At 35.5% G+C, this 19,826-nt stretch overlaps 1 protein-coding gene across 1 annotated transcript; it reads left to right on the forward strand.

Annotated features, from left to right (window-relative positions):
- Nucleotides 1-341: 341 nt before the first annotated feature.
- Nucleotides 342-19,461, forward strand: LOC129898857 (N-terminal acetyltransferase A complex auxiliary subunit NAA15-like). The gene is made up of 26 exons (XM_055973569.1): nt 342-585; nt 3,302-3,380; nt 4,680-4,762; nt 4,887-5,036; nt 6,005-6,120; nt 8,005-8,110; nt 8,942-9,013; nt 9,090-9,205; nt 10,611-10,743; nt 11,838-11,915; nt 11,997-12,050; nt 12,151-12,221; nt 13,092-13,146; nt 13,244-13,339; nt 14,090-14,218; nt 14,352-14,434; nt 14,514-14,744; nt 15,021-15,153; nt 15,231-15,338; nt 15,736-15,867; nt 16,587-16,643; nt 16,816-16,913; nt 17,033-17,091; nt 17,189-17,300; nt 17,414-17,514; nt 18,700-19,461. The coding sequence occupies exons 1-26, from the start codon at nt 535-537 to the stop codon at nt 18,906-18,908; spliced, it is 2,712 nt and encodes a 903-aa protein (XP_055829544.1). The 5' UTR covers nt 342-534; the 3' UTR covers nt 18,909-19,461.
- The last annotated feature ends 365 nt before the right edge of the window (nt 19,462-19,826 follow it).

Below are 19,826 nucleotides of genomic sequence, written 5' to 3' on the forward strand. Positions count from 1 at the left end.
TATCAAAAAGATGACCATTCGCTGTATAAGTATATATAGTCAATATATATTTCATGTATAGTCAAGCTATATTCAGTTTTTGAATGTATCATAATGTATATTCAGTGTATAGTTCATGTATAAGTAATCTATATTGTATAGTCAATGTGTACTTTCTATGACTTTTGACAAACTATATTGTATAGTCATAATATATTTTCTATGATTGTGACTATTTTTTATGTAAATAAAATATAATAATATTATTATAAACTAATAAATTTATTATATATATTTGAAATTGTCTTTTTTTTTTGCCTAACATTTTAGTAACTGTAATCCCCACGAAAACCAATGTAATCCCCACGAAAACCAAATTACGCAATTACCCAACTGCCCCTACGGACTTCCAATCCCGAAAGCTTCAACTTGACTATATCTCAGTAGGGTTGCAGCAGATAAACGCCACCATCTCCGCTGTATCTTTCCCATTCACTGTCTAACTACCTGGAATCTCCTTCGTTTTTCTCTCTCTAGAACCTTCGCTATTCAAAAATGGGGGCTTCGCTTCCTCCCAAAGAGGCCAACCTCTTCAAACTCATCGTTGTAAGTTCTTGGTTTCTCTCAAAAAAATATTTTTTTTCAGTGGAGTTTTTTTTTTGTTCGTATTCACTTTATTCAATTCCTCTGTCTTCATGCCAGTTAATAGCCTGTATTTTATGCTAAATTACTTAAGTGACTATTGTACTATATCGGTTGCATGAATTGTATCTGTTAGTTTGTTTATGGTATTCTGACTTTGGACGCGCTAGAAGCATTTCCGTTGCAATGCGAATTTAGGACTTGTAGTACAATCGTGAATTTGTACTTGTGCCAGCTATTTTCGGAGATGATTTTTTGCTGGACAAATATAGAATCTTTGGTCCAAAATACTTTTGTTCCTGGATTGTCTACTGTTGCTGGCTCGTCATGTCATCACTATAAGAATCCAATGATAAATTGACTATTTCATGACTTCTAACCTATCGAAATCCTCCTCCTCTATCTCTCCAATAAATGATAAGTTGCAATAAGAAAGTAATAAATGAAGTTCTAGGTGTGTTTAACAGACTAGAATCACAAGTATGGTGTGGAGTTTGACAGAGCTTGTGAAAAGAAGTGTCAAATGAAGTTACTACCAAAAAAAGAGGGTGATTAGCAGAGCTCAGATAGTGTTTTTAACATATTACGTAATACATTGCAAGGTGTAAGCTCCAAGGCACGACGCGTAAGCCTCATGGATATTTAATTTTAATGATTTATAAATTAATAAAATAAGTATATAAACTACAAAAAATTCAAATTAAATTAAAATTGTAGAAAGTTCAAGAAAATTATAAAATTAGTGACAATGTATATATGTATTATAAACATGCTAACACGTGCACAAACATAACAAAAAGACAATTTTTGTCATACTTTTATTTTTTTAAAGTTGGTACAGTTGTATTCCTCAGCATGAAGGACATGCCGGAGACCTCCAAAAAATTGTTAATAGGATTCAATGAGCCTAAAAGATCTATAATAGAAGATATAGGGTGCAAATCACACACAAAGAACAAAATAATGGAAGATCGATTGAGATGGTTGTCCGACATAGACTTCCAAATGTACCAATTAGTAGATGCGACAATATGGTGATTGGAGGTGTTGAAAAGTAACAAAGTAAACCTAAAAATCACATTGGAGGGAAGTTATTACGGAAGATCTGTATTATGAGACCTACATTCTCTAAGACTTAGCTAAGAATACAACATTATGAAGTAGAGATCATGAAGTCTAAAATATTTTTAGCTAAGATCTATATTCTTTGTTAGTGGTCAATGAAGTGAGTTAAGAACCATGAAGTCTCAGGTTCAAATCTCAGCAGAGACAAAAACACTGGGTGGCTTCTTCCTATCTATCCTAGCTTTGATGGACAAAGTTACCTGTTGTTGGTGGGTGGTGGCAGGTAACTCGTGGAATTAGTCAAGGTGCGGGGAAGCTGGCCTGGACACCACGATTATAACAAAAGAGAAGTTATGAAGATATGTTAAGGTTGTGTTGATACTTTTAACATTAGGTGTGGGCAGATATAAGTTTGATATTTAGTGAACTCCTAGTTTTGGAGAACCCCTAAAAACATACTAATTATCAGTATTGGAATGACTTGAGTTAGAATATAGCTGAATATACGGAGCATTTATACCTTTCACAAACATATAGAGGATTTATATTTGCAACACCAACTTTTTCAAACAACTACCAAGAAAAAACGATGATATCAACTTTTTCAAATGTGACTAATAGCACTTTTGCATGTAGTTTTCAAATATGTAATTTTCTTGCAAAAGGTTATTATCAATTATTTATTAAATTTTTATCCTTATAAAAATAATTTTATTTTTCAAAAATTGAGGAATCCTTGTCCAAATTCACCCGGAAAATCAGATAAAGGAGAAATTATCTGCTTGTATGTGGTGAGTAATTTTGGAAGGAAGGGGAATCAGTAATGTTTCAAGAGAGCAAAGGAGAACATACACAAGCTAAAATCTACTAGCTTTCTCTTTTGACATTTTGGTGTAAAATGCAAATTGTATGTGATATGGATAGCATATGAGAGTTATTCTTTGCCTCACATGTTAGTCTAGATAGGAACAGATTTCTTGCAAGGGTTTCTGTTGTCATTTCATAGCACAAGCTTAGTGCTACTTTTGATCAATAAAACTTTTTATTTTACCGAACAAAAGAAAAAAATTCAAGCCGAAATCTGGATGCTTTATCTCATACTTTCTTTTTGTGATGGAAGGGGTACTTTGCTTCATATAGTAAGTTGACAAATAATCTTTGTTGTACTACTAATTTTTCTCTTTTAGGCATTTTTGGGGCGAAATGCAAATTGTATATGATGTAGGAAGCTAACTAGATTTTGTCAGTTACCTCCCAAAGTCTAGACAGGAACTGATTTTTTGCAAGGTTCCTGTTGTAATTTCATAGCACAAGCATAGTGCTACTTTTGATTTAAAAAACTTCATGTTTACCTATCAAAACAGAATTCACGCCAACAGTTAGATGCTTTTTCTCGTACTCTGAATCCAGGCATTCTTTTTAGTTAGATTTGACATATAATCCTTTTTGTACTAGATTATATGACTAATTAACATGGGATATTCCAGTTAATTCATTATGACTGGAGTACATATGACGTCCCTCCCCCTCTTTTTCTTTAATCTCTTTCTAATTTCTTGATTACTGATTGGCTAAAGTATGTCTAATGTGGAGCTGGATTTCTTAATTGTTACAGAAATCATATGAGACAAAGCAGTATAAGAAAGGCTTGAAAGCTGCTGACACTATTCTCAAGAAATTTCCTGACCACGGAGGTAAATGCAATTCTACTAGGTGCACATGTGATTAAAAGTCATAAATTTGAGCTCCTTGTTCATGATTATTAGATAGAAATATCAGTTTTTTTTAAATTTTATTTTATGTATACATCATGCATTTCAACTATAAATCCAATGTTAACGTGTTAGGGTTGTTATATTGAGGTACTTGCTTCCTGAAGTATTACCTTCTTCTCGTGGTGGATGTGCCTGAAAGCTGTGAGATATGAATCATTAGTTGGGAAAAGCAACATGTTTCTTTTTTTAACATATATAAAACACATATCAGGAGAATATATATAAGTGTTGTTGCAGTTTCCTCTTATTCTACTTGCCTCGATGATATCAAGGTGATGAATTCCTCTTATTCTACTTGCCTGGATGATATCAAGGTAATGAAGGGATATCGCAATTCGCAACAACCTCCACTTCCTTGTCTTCCACCCCTTGTTAAGGGGCCTCCACTTCCTTATGTTGTTGAATCCAATAATTGCATAATTAGTTATAGTCAAATCTTTAGTACTACTGGGACTATGTCAAGGGCGACTTGATATTACATTGCTATTATAGTACAGAAGTCTTAGTTGTTGCTGTTTAAAGTGGTACTGAGCATCCCAGGTGAACTTAGTGTCCTCTGTCAAGAGGTTATTATGGAGTAAAACAGAAGGCTGAGTTTGTGAGATGAACCAACTCTCTGGATCTCTGTTTCTGCATTAAGATATGATATGACTAACTCTTCTATTTTTGCATTCTTACTGTTAATAATGAAGCAACATCTTTTGAATGCTTTTGCATCTTTTAATCATTTCTATTGATAATCATATATATATATATATATATATATATATATATATATATTGTGTTAAAAGCTTTCAGCTGCATTTAGAACCTAATTGGCAAGGCTGTACCTGAATAACAAAAGAAGCCTTTCCATTCTTCATTTGGTCCTTGAGAAGTTTATATGTAATCTGTAAATAGATGAAGGATGACAACCTTACTTTTCCATGATAGGTATGATGGATAATAATATTTATATGAACAGTAGGCAATATGCATGCTAACGGATGTTTTTATATCTTTTATTGGACATGCCAACTGTAAATTTATCTTTAAATCTTTTAATCAGTAGTTCAAGTTCTCACTTCCAGATCATGTTTTCTGCTGGATGTGAAGTAATCGAGATTGAGCTTGAGTAAAGTAGCACTAATTCTTGAAATTGTATCTTAATGATTGTTCTTTCTTTCCGAGGCCTTCTTAGTTATTATGCTGCTATTTTACTTATTGATCTGGTTACAGAAACGCTAGCAATGAAAGGATTAACACTGAATTGTGTGGACCGCAAATCAGAAGCATATGAACTTGTCCGGCTTGGATTGAAGGTGAAGTTCATTTATTTTCCTTTTTTTTTTTCTTAGGAATGAAAAGCTCCTAGTGTTTTATCTTCTATAGTCCTTTTTTATTTATTTATGTATATCAGGGTTAATGATGCTTCTCTCTTTGCAGAATGACCTTAAGAGTCATGTTTGTTGGCATGTTTATGGGCTCCTATACCGATCAGATAGAGAGTACCGAGAAGCAATTAAGTGCTATCGCAATGCCCTTAGAATTGATCCGGACAACATTGAGATATTACGTGACCTATCCCTTTTACAGGTGGGACTCTTTTAATAACATTCTTCTTCCTTTTCTGAGTGTTTGACTGCACTTAAACTGTCTTTCATTTAGGCTCATCAGTATAAGCCTTATAATGGGTTGCTAAAGATTAGAGTTGGGCTGCGTTTCAATCATGTCTCTTAAAAAAAAGGGCAGCCCGGTGCACTTAAGCTCCCGCTATGCGCAGGGTCCGGGGAAGGGCCCGACCACAAGGGTCTATTGTACGCAGCCTTACCTTGCATTTCTGCCAGAGGCTGTTTCCAAGGCTTGAACCCGTGACCTCCTGGTCACATGGCAGCAACTTTACCAGTTACTCCAAGGCTCCCCTTCCAATCATGTCTCATAAACTGTTGTTAAATAGCTGCTCCTTAATGAGTGAGTTGCCAAATTACTTAAGAAGCTTTCATATAAAAAGAGTTGGCCATTCATTGTTATTGCCTCGATTGATGTGTATATGGAGTATCGGATGATACTTTCACTGTACACCCTTTACTGATGCAAGTGAATAAGTGGGTTGCTTATGCTTGTAAACTTGTCATGTCTGTAGCATTCCTGAGACTCCTTTTTCTTGTTCCTGTGCTTCAAGTTGTACTGTATTTCACGTGACAATCCTGTGGTTTATTCTCTTTGATCACTGGCTTAAGACTTTTTTTAAAATGTTCTCATGATCCCAGTAATTTATGAAATTCTAAATTTAGGTGCAACTGGGGCATTAAAAGCTCCTGCGATGTTGTTGTAATGTCTCCTTTAATTGCTCCAGGTGCTTGGTATCATCATTTTCAATGCCAAATCGATTCTTACATGATTATCATCTAAAAATTTCATTAGAGGTAGCCAAAAGCTTATCTTGTGAAATGTAGAATCTCTGTTATTTTACCTTTGTCATTCTCATTGTGTTCCCTTTTCGTTTTTTTAAGCGTGCTTTTCTTCTTTGTCCAAACTTATTGGTTGGTAAATATTTTCTACAGGCACAAATGCGTGACTTGTCAGGTTTTGTTGAAACAAGACAGCAGTTGCTCACTCTGAAGCCAAATCATCGCATGAATTGGATTGGCTTTGCTGTTTCTCATCATTTAAACTCCAAGTAACTTACTCTACTATTGTAGAAATAGCTAGTACAATTGGTAGATGTGTGTTTCTCTCCTGGTGATTCTCTGTTTTGGATGCCTGATACAAATCTAGTTGAGGAGTTGCAGAACTGCTGCATTACATGGTGTATATGTGTATACTATATTGGATATCCATATTGGGGAATTTGATTTAGTTTGCATGTGAATAAAGTATGACTGGTCTGGCAGTTGATCTGACTCTTTAGTTCTCATCTTACTTTCTCTGCTTTCTTTTCTACCGTGGTTATGGGTAGGGATGCTCGGCTGTTTGCATTTCGGTTTGGGTCGGTTTTTTCTCTAAAAGAAAACCAAACCAATTAAGTTGTTTTTTCAAATGTTGGAAACAATCCAAACCAATTGAGTCTACTGTCACCGCTTTGGTTTTGTCAGGTTTTTTGGTTTATTTGTTTTTTGTCATTTTTCGTTTATAAAATATGTGATAATATACTTCCCAGTGGTTTGGGCTCCAGGTTTCAAGTTCGAAACTCCTTGTCAGCGAAAGCAAGGGGTTTGCCTTCTGGGTCGAGCTCGTCGCACCGGACTTGCCTAGTAACAGATTACCTCTCTTGTGTGGTTTGCGAGCTATTGCATAGGAGCAAGGGTTTTACCCTGTGCGCACCCGAAGGGTAGAGGCTATGGATTTCCCTTGTCATAAAAAAAAAGAACATATTAAGTTGACTAATTACGGCATAATACTACCAAATCATTTACTCTTTAAGAAATATATAGTAAAATTTATCATAATAATTTTTTTGTGCAAAAAAATAAAGATTTAGTTGTGATATACCAAGATATCTTGGTTATATTTGAATTAAACAATGACGATTAAATAAATGACTTAGACATTATTTGAACATGAAATAAATTGTTGGCATTATCAAAATAAAAATTACAAATCAAACTAGAAAGTAAAGGCAAAAAATTCGATTACTATAAAGGTAAACTCGTAGGTTATGGACCAAAGGTGCAAAAGATTAATATGTACCATAAATTTGATTTTTTATATGAAATATACATATATATATGTGTGGAATTATATAATATTTGAATGTATTTATATAGTTGGTTTCGTTTTCATTTTATTTTTTTTGGTTATTTTTTGCTCAAAACCAAAATCAAATTATGTCGGTTTTTAAAATTAGAAAGCAAACCCAAAAATGTTGGTTTTTCTTCGATTTGGTTAGATTTTTCAATTTTTCGTGAACACCCCTAGTTATGGGACATAGTAAAAAGTGTGAATGTTTAGTTCGACATTAGATTGCCAGCTTTTTAGCAAAATGAAGAAGGGGGGGGGGGGGGCGTGTGTATTCTTGTGTTGGGCGTGCGTACAGGAGGAAAGGTTGTAATATCTGGTTACTTCAGTAGAACAAAAATGTCAGCTCTTAGGTTTAGTGAAATTTGAAGATGCCTGGCTTTTGTCCTTGTTATTTCTCAGTGTTTGGAGTTTCTAAACACGAATGGCATGATTTTCTAGTAATAACGAGCCTTTTGCGACTGTTGCCTTTTCCCAGAAAACTAGTGATCCTCTTGTAAGAGAAACTACTAGAAAATGCTGGGTAGCATCCCATGAGTCGAAGTTAGGTACTTACGTATATTCAATAGAATAATAATGTGAAAATACTATATGATCAAACTGTGTTTATTGTATCTAATATAAAGTGAGGATCTTCTTTCATGTATCTCCAGCTGTTCCCTTGCCTGAATATGCTTAGTTACTTAAAATTGTCACACAGTGGTGATAATGGAGATCTTTTTGTTTCTGATAGATTATAGATCGTTTGAATGACAAATTTTTGCTTTTTATAATTCACAACATTGACTTCAAACATCAATCTGCATTTCACCTTCTTGTATGTTAGTGGGTCAAAAGCTGTTGATATCCTTGAGGCATATGAAGGAACTCTTGAAGATGATTATCCTCCAGAAAATGAACGTTGTGAACATGGGGAGATGATTCTATACAAGGTAACAGGGAATATTTATGCATGCTTCAGAGTATTTTATTTATCTGTTTTTAAATTTTCATTGATTTGTGAAGTGTGTTCGGTGAGTGCAGTGACACTTGTACATATACTGGTACCATTCTGCTGCCTGATACCCATTTAGGTTTTTGTACTTGGAGGGTTGAAATCTCTAGTAATACTCATTTATTTTTATTTCATTATTGCCTAAATGAACTGGAATCTTTTTGGAGATGCTGCTTTCCAGGGCCCTACTGTCAGCACGCTGAAGTTTTTTCTTGCAACAAGCCCATCTGATTCTTTTTATTTGGCACATTGTAGTGCTAGTTTAGCAACACAGAAAGCATGACTCTGCGATACATAGTTGATAATTATAAACTGACTCTGGAAAGTGGTTGTTCTTTTTTTCTAATGTAGCTCTGCTCTGCTCCTGGAATTTGTTTTGGATGAAAGCTTCTATGGGTAGCTATGAATTTAAACATGCAAAATGATTTAGTTGCTTAACCGCCCACACAGACCTAATTTTCTAATATCTTCCTGATTTGAAGCATCCTGCTCGAGTATATAAGTGATTAGAATGGGTGTTTGAACTAGTTGCCATCAGGTTATGCCTGTTTGGATGAGGCTTCAGTGGCCTTGTCTCAAATAAAATTCAATTTTCTTTTCAACTCTTCAATATGTGAAACAAATTGCTTCTTCATGTGGTGATTTATACAACTAGCCAGTGAGCCCGATGAAGAATTCTGTTTTTGGAGCATTTTGTTATCAATGCCTTGAAAATTATATTATTTTTATTCTGAAAACTTTAATTTCACCTGGTTATAAACTCTTTCAGGTCTCTCTGTTAGAGGAATGTGGTTTTCTTGAGAGGGCCCTTGAAGAGTTGCACAAGAAAGAGTCTAAGATTGTAAGTTCATATAATGCAATCCTATGGAAATTTGTTTGAATTTACTCTGGATGTTGACTTTATTATGCCACTATAGTTTGACAAATTGGGCTACAAGGAGCAAGAGGTTTCACTTCTTTTGAAGCTTCACCGCTTTGAAGAAGGTGAAAGATTGTTCAGAGTGCTTCTCTCAATGAATCCCGACAATTACAGGTGCACTATTATCTCAGTTCGTTTGTCAAAAATTACTGAGATGTTTTGATGATGCCTTTATATAATAAAGATCATTTTTACAGTTAAATTTTTATTTTCTATATGTGCATATCTATCTCTTATATGATACTAGGATTAAGTTGTTCCTTGGTAATTCCTTCACAAAAAAACAAAGATTGTTCCTTGGTAATTCCTTCTCAACAAAAAGAACAAAGATTGTTCCTTGGTAATTCCTTCTCAATAAAAAAGATTGTTCCTTGGTAATTCCTCCAGAAAAAAAAGATCAACAACAACGTACCCAGGGCAATTCCACAAGTGGGGTTCAAGGAAGGTCGTGTGTACGTATACCTTACCCCTACCTTGGGAGGTAGTAAAAGAAAAAGATCATTCCTTGGTAATACATCAATAATCATTGTGGTGCTCTTGCCGGACTCCGGTAAATTTTGATGAGTAGAAGATGCAAATTTTAAAAAATTAGTTTTCTGTTGTTTGTAGAAAGATCCTCGAGTTGAAAGGGTTGAGGTTGATTGGGACCAAGATAGAATACTTGAAGTGCAACCACAAGAGAGAAAATTTCAAGTATCTTGGGTTTATTATCCAAGAAAATGAGGAGATCAACGAGGAGATCACTCACTGTATTGGTGTAGGGGGATGAAGTGGAGACTTGCGTCCGAGTCTTGTGTGATAAGAAGGTGCTACCAAAATTTAAGGGCAAGTTCTACAGAGTAATGGTTAGACCAACTATGTTATATGGGACAGAGTCTGGGCTAGTAAAAAACTCTCACATTCAGGATTAGAAGTTGAAATTTGCGGAAATGAGGATGTTGCGATGGGTGTGTGGGCATACTAGAAGAGATAAGATTAGGAATGAGGATATTCACGACTGGGTGGGAATGACTTTAGTGGAGGACAAGATGCGGGAAACCAGGTTGAAATGGTTCGGGCATGTGAAGAAGAGAGGTACGAATGCCCTAGTGCGGAGGTGTGAGAGACTGACTATAGATGATTTCAGGAGAGGTAAGAGGTAGACCGAAGTATATTTGGAGCTCATGGAAAGTGGATAAATCCATCAAGAAAATCTGATAAATGGTACCAGCATGTATATATTGGTGCCTTTAACAGAGCAACGTACGTAAAACAGAAGGAAAAGAAGCTAATTTTGCATTCCTTTCTTTTCCTTCCCTTCCTTCCTGAACCCTTAGAATCCAGCACTATGCTTATTTAATTCTACTTTCTAATGCCCTTACTTCTGCCCTTTGTCTGTTTGCTTAATCACATGCATGTTCCTTTCTTGTCGTCATGTCCTTTCTCTTAAGTTTTAACTGTGAATGGAGATGCTGGCTAGTTTTTTTTCAAAGCTGAAGTACTAACTATACATGTAATATGAACTTTCTCTAACTTTCAGATACTACGAGGGGTTACAAAAATGTCTGGGACTATATTCTGAAAACGGAGAGTATTGTTCTGATGAAATTGATAGGCTCGAAGCTTTGTACAAGTCACTTGCTCAGCAATATAATAGATCATCTGCTGTAAAGGTAATGTGTGCTTTTATCTGCCTACTATCAGAATAATAGCTGTCTAGCTCTGTCCAATAATGTTTGAGACTCTGCACTTTCGATGCTGCACCCGTGTCGGATTCTCCAAAAATACACTACTTTTTGGAGAATCTGCCACGCGCCGGTTGACATTTTTGAAGAGTCCAAGCAACACAGGTTTGAATTGATCCCGTTGCCTATCATTGTTGGGCAGTGGCTCTCTTTCTTACCCATATCCTGTCGATTTGTTTTCAGGAAATTCAATAATTATCTGGCTTTAGCGAAGTACTGTAATTTTAGATGGCTGATTTAGTTACCTTGCGTTGTTGTCTTTCTGGACCTTATTATGGTTTAAGTATAAGCTATAATCTCTCTTGATAAAGTACCGTAAATTTTTAAAAATGTATAATGGTTTTTTGATTGTGCTTAATGTTTTTTTAAAGTGTCAGTATTAAGATACTGTTACACAGTACTACTAAAATCTCTTTTAAAAATTTTCAGTACCCAAAAATCAATTGCTCCTCATGTTATTGATTAACTTGTAGTAGTTTGAAGATGCTATAGTGACTATAATTTTATAGTAACAAATTTGGAGAGCGGACTTCTTTAATTTGTATTGGAGAAGTGCAGCACAACCACATTACGTGATATGCATATTTCATTGTTTCTAGCCCAAGAAATTTATAAAAGAGAAGACGATGAAAAGAAAAAAAGGAACTCAAAGCAGAGTAATGGGTCGGGGATGAGTTATACAAGTGGGTTTTTAAAGAAATTGGGAGTGAATCATTCGATTTTGAGCTTGTCAAGTGTCTTTCCGTCAAGATTGAGGGCAAATTTGTGCTTAAGTATAATGAGGGGTATATTTGGACCGAAAGTATTATGAGAGGGGTATATTTGGACCGAAAGTATAACGAAGATTATATTTAAACCATTTCGGATAGTACAAGGGTGTATCTGACCCTTTTCCGTTTTTTAAATGGTAAACGTACAAGCTATCTTCAATGACTTGAAGTGTAAACATTTATTACCTTTTGCTATTTTGCAGAAATATGATAAAGTATCGAGAGTTAACTTTCTTTTCTCGTCCCTTTCAGAGAATCCCACTTGATTTTCTCCGAGATGGCAAGTTTTGGGCAACAGCCGAGAACTATATTCGACCTCTTCTAACAAAAGTATTTATATGTCAACACCCTTTCTGGTTTTCTTGGTCTTTTGAGCTAAAGCTGACATGTTTCATGGTGATGAATATCTAGGGTGTTCCTTCTTTGTTTTCTGCTCTTTATCCACTATACAGTCACCCTGGCAAGGTTAGCTCAAATGTTCCTTCATGTATCATAGCAGATTGCATGGGTTTATTATGTTCCTGTATATTTATGGAGTTTGTAATTATTTGCATGTGTGTTACAGGCCAATATTCTAGGGGAATTGGTTCTAAGGTTGGAGGAGTCAATTAAGACTACTGGTGGATATCCTGAGAGGTTAGTGTAGTCTGTATACTTTTGATTCATGATACACTTATTGCGTCACTTTCACGATTAGGCTTAACAAACCGCTGGCCAAACTTTAACAAACCTTTGCCGTGAGCTGATTTATTATTTATTTTTCGCCCTTTATCATGTTGGATCAGTAAGAAGATCTCATTTGCTTTTCTTGTTGCACTACCTTGACCTTCTTGAGACCACTTCAGATTTCGACATTTACTAGTCTTAGGTTTCCATTACCAGGTACATTCAGGTTACCTTCTTATTTTTAAAGAGCTTCTGTAAGAAATAAATTTGTATTTTACTAGTTTGAGGATGAGATTTATATTTATGTTTCCATATATGCAGTCATATGTGTGTTATTTCGTTTCTTTTAAACTTCAATCACCATACTCAGAGGATTCTAATGATAAAGTTGTTTGTTTCATTATAGAGGTTCCACATCAGAACAATGTAATTCATGTAGTCAAAGATTATCTATATACTTTGTTCTCAAAAGCAATTATAAAAGTCCCGCAGCAAAGCTGATTTCTTAATTTTAACCAGATGATGCCCGTCTGTTTATCAATGCAACTTCAAGAAGGGAATTTTAAGGAGCTACTATTTGTCCTTTTCACGCGTGATTATTTTGACTTTTAATCCTGTATCATACTCTCAATCTTTACTAGCAATCAACCTAGGTGCTCTTGGATTCCATTGAGATATAAGCTTAAGGGTATTGATGTTTTATAATTTGTATGAGGTGTAATCTGTGCCTACCTTGATGCTATGATTTCTGCGGGTTTTGATTCAGTTTTTTTTCCTTTCTTCTAAATTTTGATGTTCGAATATACACTTCTACATGTAACATTATGCTTCATGCTGCAGCGAGGGAAAAGAACCCCCTTCAACACTTATGTGGATTTTGTTCTATTTGGCTCAGGTTTGCTTACATGTCTTCGATAAATATTCAGGGCTTTCATGCCCTTTTCTTTATTTCCTTTCACCTTCCTTATTGCTGAAAAACTTTCTTGCTGCAGCATTATGACAGATGTGGACAATATGACATTGCTCTTGTAAAAATTGATGAGGCAATAGAACATACTCCTACAGTAATAGATTTGTACTCTGTCAAGGTATATTTGCTCACCTATCCATATCAGAATATTTGCGAATCTTTCATTATTTGTTTTTTTGCCTTTACCATTTGTTTGTGGACTTTGACATTTGGTAATATCGCTGTTGGTTCTTAAGTTACTTTTCTGAAATATGTTTCTTGTGAAACTGTACTTCCATCTTTCAAAGGTGATGAAGCATAAAGGCTGCTATCGGAGCTTGTCAAAATAAATTATCTGTAATTTGCATCATAAATTTTGTGTTTTTGTTTAATGGGTCCGCACAGAGAATGGAATGTAGAGGATCTTTTACCAGGGCCCAACTACTTGGGGATTGAGGTGTAGTTGAGGGATTGATTTTTATTTTAACTATAAAATCTGCTTCTTGTTTTCACCACCTATGTCAAACAAACAATATAAGACTTTCTAAAATTACATGTTTTCCGATGTCTGTATATTGATTAATTATCATTTTGCATGTGTTTTCTTATTGTCCATCTTCTTTGGTTGTCCAACTTCAGCAGCATAAGTACTATATTGATCAAAATCCATTTGATCTTGTACCTGCTCATTTGACATGACATCTTAAGACAAATTCACTCACTATCCATTGCTAGTTTATCAAGGAATTTTCTACTCTTTTCATGCCTCAAATTTTATGATCTTATTTCTAGAGACTTGAATCTTGGTCCCTGAATGAACTTGACATATGTTGGTCTAATCATAACTTTTGTAATGTATGTAACTTGTCTTTGGTTCTCTCCAACACAGAGCCGCATATTAAAGCATAGTGGTGACTTGACAGCTGCTGCTTCATTGGCCGATGAAGCCAGGTGTATGGATCTTGCAGATCGCTATGTTAACAGTGAATGTGTTAAGCGTATGCTTCAGGCTGATCAGGTACAAAGCTGTCCGTTTTCTTTGATCATTAATAATATCTTAAACCTTTGCTGGTAATTTTTAATACCTATGAATTATCCTACTTTTGTCTTTTGATTTTTTTTTATGGCTTACGCCGCACATCTTTTTGAAGGTGGCTTTAGCTGAAAAGATGGCTTTATTATTCACAAAAGAAGGGGATCAACTGAACAACCTTTACGATATGCAGTGCATGTGGTAAGTCTCTTCACCGAACTTGACCATTATCTACTTGGTTTTGGGATCGTTTTAGTGCAATTTTTGATGATTTGGAAAGGTATGAACTGGCATCTGGGGAAAGTTATCTGCGCCAAGGCGAGCTTGGGCGGGCCTTAAAGAAATTTCTGGCTGTGGAAAAACATTATGCAGATATCACGGAGGACCAATTTGATTTTCACTCTTATTGCCTAAGGAAAATGACACTACGCACCTATGTTGAAATGCTGAAATTTCAAGATCGGCTCCATTCACATGCTTATTTTCGCAAAGCAGCAAGTGGTGCTATCAGGTATTTATTTTGACTTTCTAAAAGGATTAAAATGCTTGGGATCTTCAGGAACCTTGGATTCTATTCTTTTCTGCTGTTATTAACCTTTGCTAATTTGTTTGCTATTCTCTGTCGAAACCTATGAAGTATTATCTAGGAAAGACATTTGCTAATCTGATAACTGGAGAAATTCTGCTTAATATCCATGTTTTGTCCTAGGTTGTCGGCTAGGTTAACGAATGTTTCTGTGACTGAATATTTTTATGTTTCCTGGGCATTCTTTTGCTTGTAAATCAGATGCTACTTGAGGCTGTATGATTTTCCTCCAAAGTCAGCAGCTGAAGAAGATGACGAGATGTCTAAGTTGCCTCCCTCTCAAAAAAAGAAATTAAGGCAAAAACTGAGGAAAGCTGAGGCCCGAGCTAAGAAAGTACTTGAAGTAGTTTCTGTATTGCTTTTGAAAAATTAACTTAGCGTGAAGTAACTTAGTCTTTTGCGTGCTCTTAGGATGCAGAAGTTAAAAATGAGGAACCAAGTTCCACTAGTGTTGCAAAATCAGGGAAGCGCCAGGTGAAGCCTGTAGATCCTGATCCGTACGGTGAAAAGTTGGTTCAGGTATTATTTTGTCTGTCGTTCTGTCACACCTTGTAGGTATGGTGAATTTGGACTTCATAATCTCCTGTATGATATATGCACAATTTGGCTACAAGAAGTAGTAATGTATGACCCTTGTGATGCTCAAGGACACTGGAATTGATTTTATATCGAGTCTAGTGTGCCGAGGGATATCTCCATTACCGTTTGAATTTGTACTTCCGATGGAAATTTAGTTAATGAAACTGAGTGGTCAACATCTTATATCTGTGAGGTCATGTCAAACATTTGGGGAGTCTATTCCAAAAATAAAAGTGTGTCCAATAAAATGGGAGAAAAGGAACTTTATTATTTTGTGGCCATTCCAGATTTTGCGTATTTTGATTGAATGAAATCTTCTCAATTGAGAAAACTTCAGATTGAAGATCCTCTGGCCGAGGCTACAAAGTACCTGAAGCTGCTACTTAAGCACTCGTCTGATTGCTTGGAGACACATTTACTGTCCTTTGAAGTAAACATGAGGAAACAGAAAATTTTGCTTGCCTTGCATGTAAGTTCCTTCATAATTCAACAGTTAGAAAACTGTCTTCCTTTCTGATCAATTTTTTGTCCATTTATATATCATTTTTGTATGGTGTTTCTATGTTTGGTGCTGATTCCAGTGCATTTTATTCAACAACAACAACAACAACAAACCCAGTATAGTCCCACCATGTGGGGTCTGGGGAGGGTAAGTGTCCTTAAAAGGTAGGGCGGCTGTTTCCGAAAGACCCTCGGCTTAAGAGAGAAGAACAAGGGAGGAGAAACAAGGAAAACAAGACATAGGTCAGTAGAGCTAGACATATAGCAAACAATATAAAAATATGAATAATGAGAGCGATAAAGTTAGGGTCGGAAAGATCGGGGATAAAGGAGCATTAACTACTATAGATAAAATAGGATACCCAAAGTGTACTGGGCCAACTAATATAAGCAGCAATCCCATGCAAAATCATATGTTAATAAACAAATGAGCGCGACTACGACTACTATGGAGAACAGATAGGCCCCTAGCCCACTATCTTAGTCTGAGTCCTCCATAGCCTCCATAAACAAGTGCATTTTATTCAATTGCTTGAATTACCATCCTTTTCTTTTTTCTGTTTTAATTATCTGTCTTATGATGTATCCTAATCAAAGTTTTTTTTTTCTGTCTCCTTACAAAAGATAGTTTCCTTTTCCTTCTGTATGACCATTGATAAACATTCTCTTTGATCTTTATCTTTCCAGGCTGTAAAGCATCTACTGAGGTTGGATGCAGAAAATGCAAAATCTCATCTCTGCTTGGTATATTTATCTTGTTTCATGACTTTTGAATAATTTATTTTTTTGCAGTAGTGTAAATTATTCTTGTTTGCCTTGTCAACTGTTTCTTTTCACGGGGTTCAAATTCTTGCTGAACTCTATGTAACTCTGAGGACTACACCTCTTTCTTGATATAGAATGTGATCTCTTGCAGATAAAATTCTTTCATAAAATAGGAGGGTTGCCGTCACCAGTAACCGAAAGCGAAAAACTTGTGTGGCGTGTCTTAGAAGTCGAGCGACCTACCTTTAGGTTCCCTTATATCATCCACTTTCCATCTATCTTTAATGTTTTAGATATTAATCTATTACACAGTGATTTATCCTTGTTATTAGACTAAGTTACCTATTTATGTCTGTTGGCAATTTCAGTCAGTTGCACGAGAAATCTCTAATTGAGGCAAACAATGTTTTCCTTGAAAAGCATAAAGGTCCATTTTCAACTGTCATTTTAATGGATTTGTCATATTTGGTCCAAGTTCTTGTTCCTAAGAAAAGTATGATTTCTTTGTTGTTGTATGTGTGCAGAATCATTGATGCACAGGGCTGCAGTGGCTGAGTTGATGTATGTCCTGGAACCAACCAGGAAGGCTGTGGCTGTCAAGTTAATTGAAGACTGGGTTAATGATCTTGTTTCTATGTAAGGACTTATATTAATGAATCAATTAGCAGTCTAGCAGATTGCTAATAGTGTCTCTCTATATATGTTATCAAAACTTTTAAGGGTTCTGTTTTAACTTTTCTCCAAAGTAGAGATGGAGTTCAAGGAGCTGTTCGGACATGGAAATTGAAAGACTGCATTTCACTTCACAAACTCCTGGAGAAAACCTTGAATGACCATGATGCTGCATTGAGTAAGTGCTTTGCTCTTTGCCATCTCATGCTATTCTGATTCTTGATATCAATATATCATGCATGCTATTCTTATCCTGTTAGAAGATGAGAAAAGTAAAGGTCATATTTCTGCAATCTGAATAGGGTTAAACTAAATTAGTCACTCATTTTGTTTCAGTTTGTGACCTATTACTTTGTGGCTTAAATAAAGCTATACACTCCCATGTCGAACTGCTAAATTATAGAAATTGAGTGTTTTTGTTCTGTTCCTGTTCTTTAATTTTTTTCCAGAGGTGTTTCCTTTTTTGCTCTGTTCCTATTCACCTATTACCTTCCTCTGTCAGATGGGATATGCACTGTAGACGTGATAGAAATTTAGCACTTAACTGGTCATATTCATATTTCTCGAAAACTGAAGTTTTCAGTTCAGTTGTTTTTTTTCGGTTTAAACTGAATTGTGTGCACCCCTACTCCATTTTGTCTCCTTGAAGTTGACATCCAAATTGGAATAAATTTCTGAAGGTTTTTAAAAGGTGCAGTGCATCTTATTCGAGGAAGTTGATGATGTTCTCTTCCTCTGATTTGTTGAATTCCCTCTGATTGGATTTGTCTGGCCCGTTTTGTGAACATGTTTCTTTTTTTCATTTTCTGCATTTTGCTATTATATTGAACACTTATATATCCAACGAACTGTTTATCTTGTAATGTCAGTCTCCTTGCTAGTCCGGTGAGGCCATCTGGGATGGCAGCACTGATCAATCACCCAAGGTGGTTCATTTCAAATATATACATCTTGGAATGTAAAATTGTCTGTGCAAGTCTTTACTCTTATTGAGTTTAGGTTATTTATAGGTAAAAATAGGGAGATACCCCATTCCTATTAAGTGTGACACCTACAGGAAATGACTTTAGGTGTAGTCGCAACTTTTTCAAGCCTTTTTTCTACACTCTGTTGTATGAAGTTAAGTGCTTGCTTATTACTTTAAAAGAAAAGATTAAGCTGAATGCATGCTTATACTTGTCTTTGTCAGCTTAGTCTTCTAGTAGTAGTATGTCCCATTGTTACTTTATGCCTTCAGTTATGTTACTTACGCATGTGCTGGCAATTTTTGGCAAAATTGAGACAGAAAATCCCTAACCGTCTTTGACAAACAATTATTCTTGATAATTCTCTGGAGAGTGATGTGTTTGGCACGCTTGTGTAGGATGGAAAGCGCGCTGCGCCGAATACTTCCCGTTCTCAACTTATTTTGAAGGTACTCGTAGCTCAGTTGCTACAAATTCAGCTTACCATCAGACACAGAAAACCCCTGAAAATGGAGTTGTCAACTTGAATACTGGTGAAAATTCTGCTCTGCTGTCATCAAATGGGAGATTAGATAAGCTGGACACGCTGAAGGATCTACATATCTAATTTGTATATTTCCTGCTGAAGTAAATTGTCCACAAGAGTACTGGAGAAGCTAATTGAAACTGCATTTTTAACCTCCGAATGTACTCGTACACCAATGGGAAGGTTCAAATGGATGTGAGACATCTGATGATTTCTTGCTTTCAGACAAACTTCCTTTTGCAGCAGTTCTCCACCCCTGGATTCAATTTCTTGGCTTCTGTGTATATTTGATCTGGTATTGTTATGATGGTTATAGCATTGTCTGGTTTCTCAGGGTTTGGTCAGATACCAGAAAAAGAGTGTCTTGGGTTAGTGCAACTCAGTTTCAACAACTTAGAGATCGAAGTGAGCTCTCTGGAAGTCTTTCAAGTCTGAATCTTGTATACCACTAGCATAGAACAATATGCCAAGCTAGACGTCCGCGAAGGCTTGTGTGTTATTCAGTTTTGTCAAGCATTATTTAATGTACAAACATTGTATGTGAAGATTTTTGTGATAGTACTCGGAGAAAATTACAAATTGATTTGAGTTGCAGGGATAACTTACCGTAATTTATTAGACCAGTCGATATGTCTATGCTAAGCTCTCACCATCTTATCCTTGTTTATGTTTTAGATATAATCTCTTTAATTGAATATTTACTTTATTTGTGTCATTATCCCATAAGTGAAGTGTTTGTAGTATTCAAAAATAATTACTATTAAGGGTAAAAAAGAGAAACGAATGATCAAACTTTATCATGACCTTTTAAAATAATAAATAATTTGATACAAGTATTTTTAGAAATCATGACAAATAACTTGATACCGAGTACCATTGTACTTGTTCCTGCTAAATTCATCTTAGATGTGAACTATGACGATTATTCCTATTTTATTTTCTTCTATCAAACACTTCTTAGAAAACATTCACCGGTTATCTCCAAAATCAAATATTATG

This window comes from Solanum dulcamara, chromosome 8 (assembly GCF_947179165.1).
Source record: "Solanum dulcamara chromosome 8, daSolDulc1.2, whole genome shotgun sequence".
NCBI lineage: Eukaryota > Viridiplantae > Streptophyta > Magnoliopsida > Solanales > Solanaceae > Solanum > Solanum dulcamara.

Excerpts from the sequence above, each read along its gene's own strand:
- LOC129898857 (XM_055973569.1), top strand. The coding sequence starts at position 535 with ATGGGGGCTTCGCTTCCTCCCAAAGAGGCCAACCTCTTCAAACTCATC. Across the intron at positions 6,121-8,004 it reads TCTCATCATTTAAACTCCAA|TGGGTCAAAAGCTGTTGATA; the intron begins GTAACTTACTCT and ends CTTGTATGTTAG. Across the intron at positions 13,147-13,243 it reads TTTTGTTCTATTTGGCTCAG|CATTATGACAGATGTGGACA; the intron begins GTTTGCTTACAT and ends TTCTTGCTGCAG.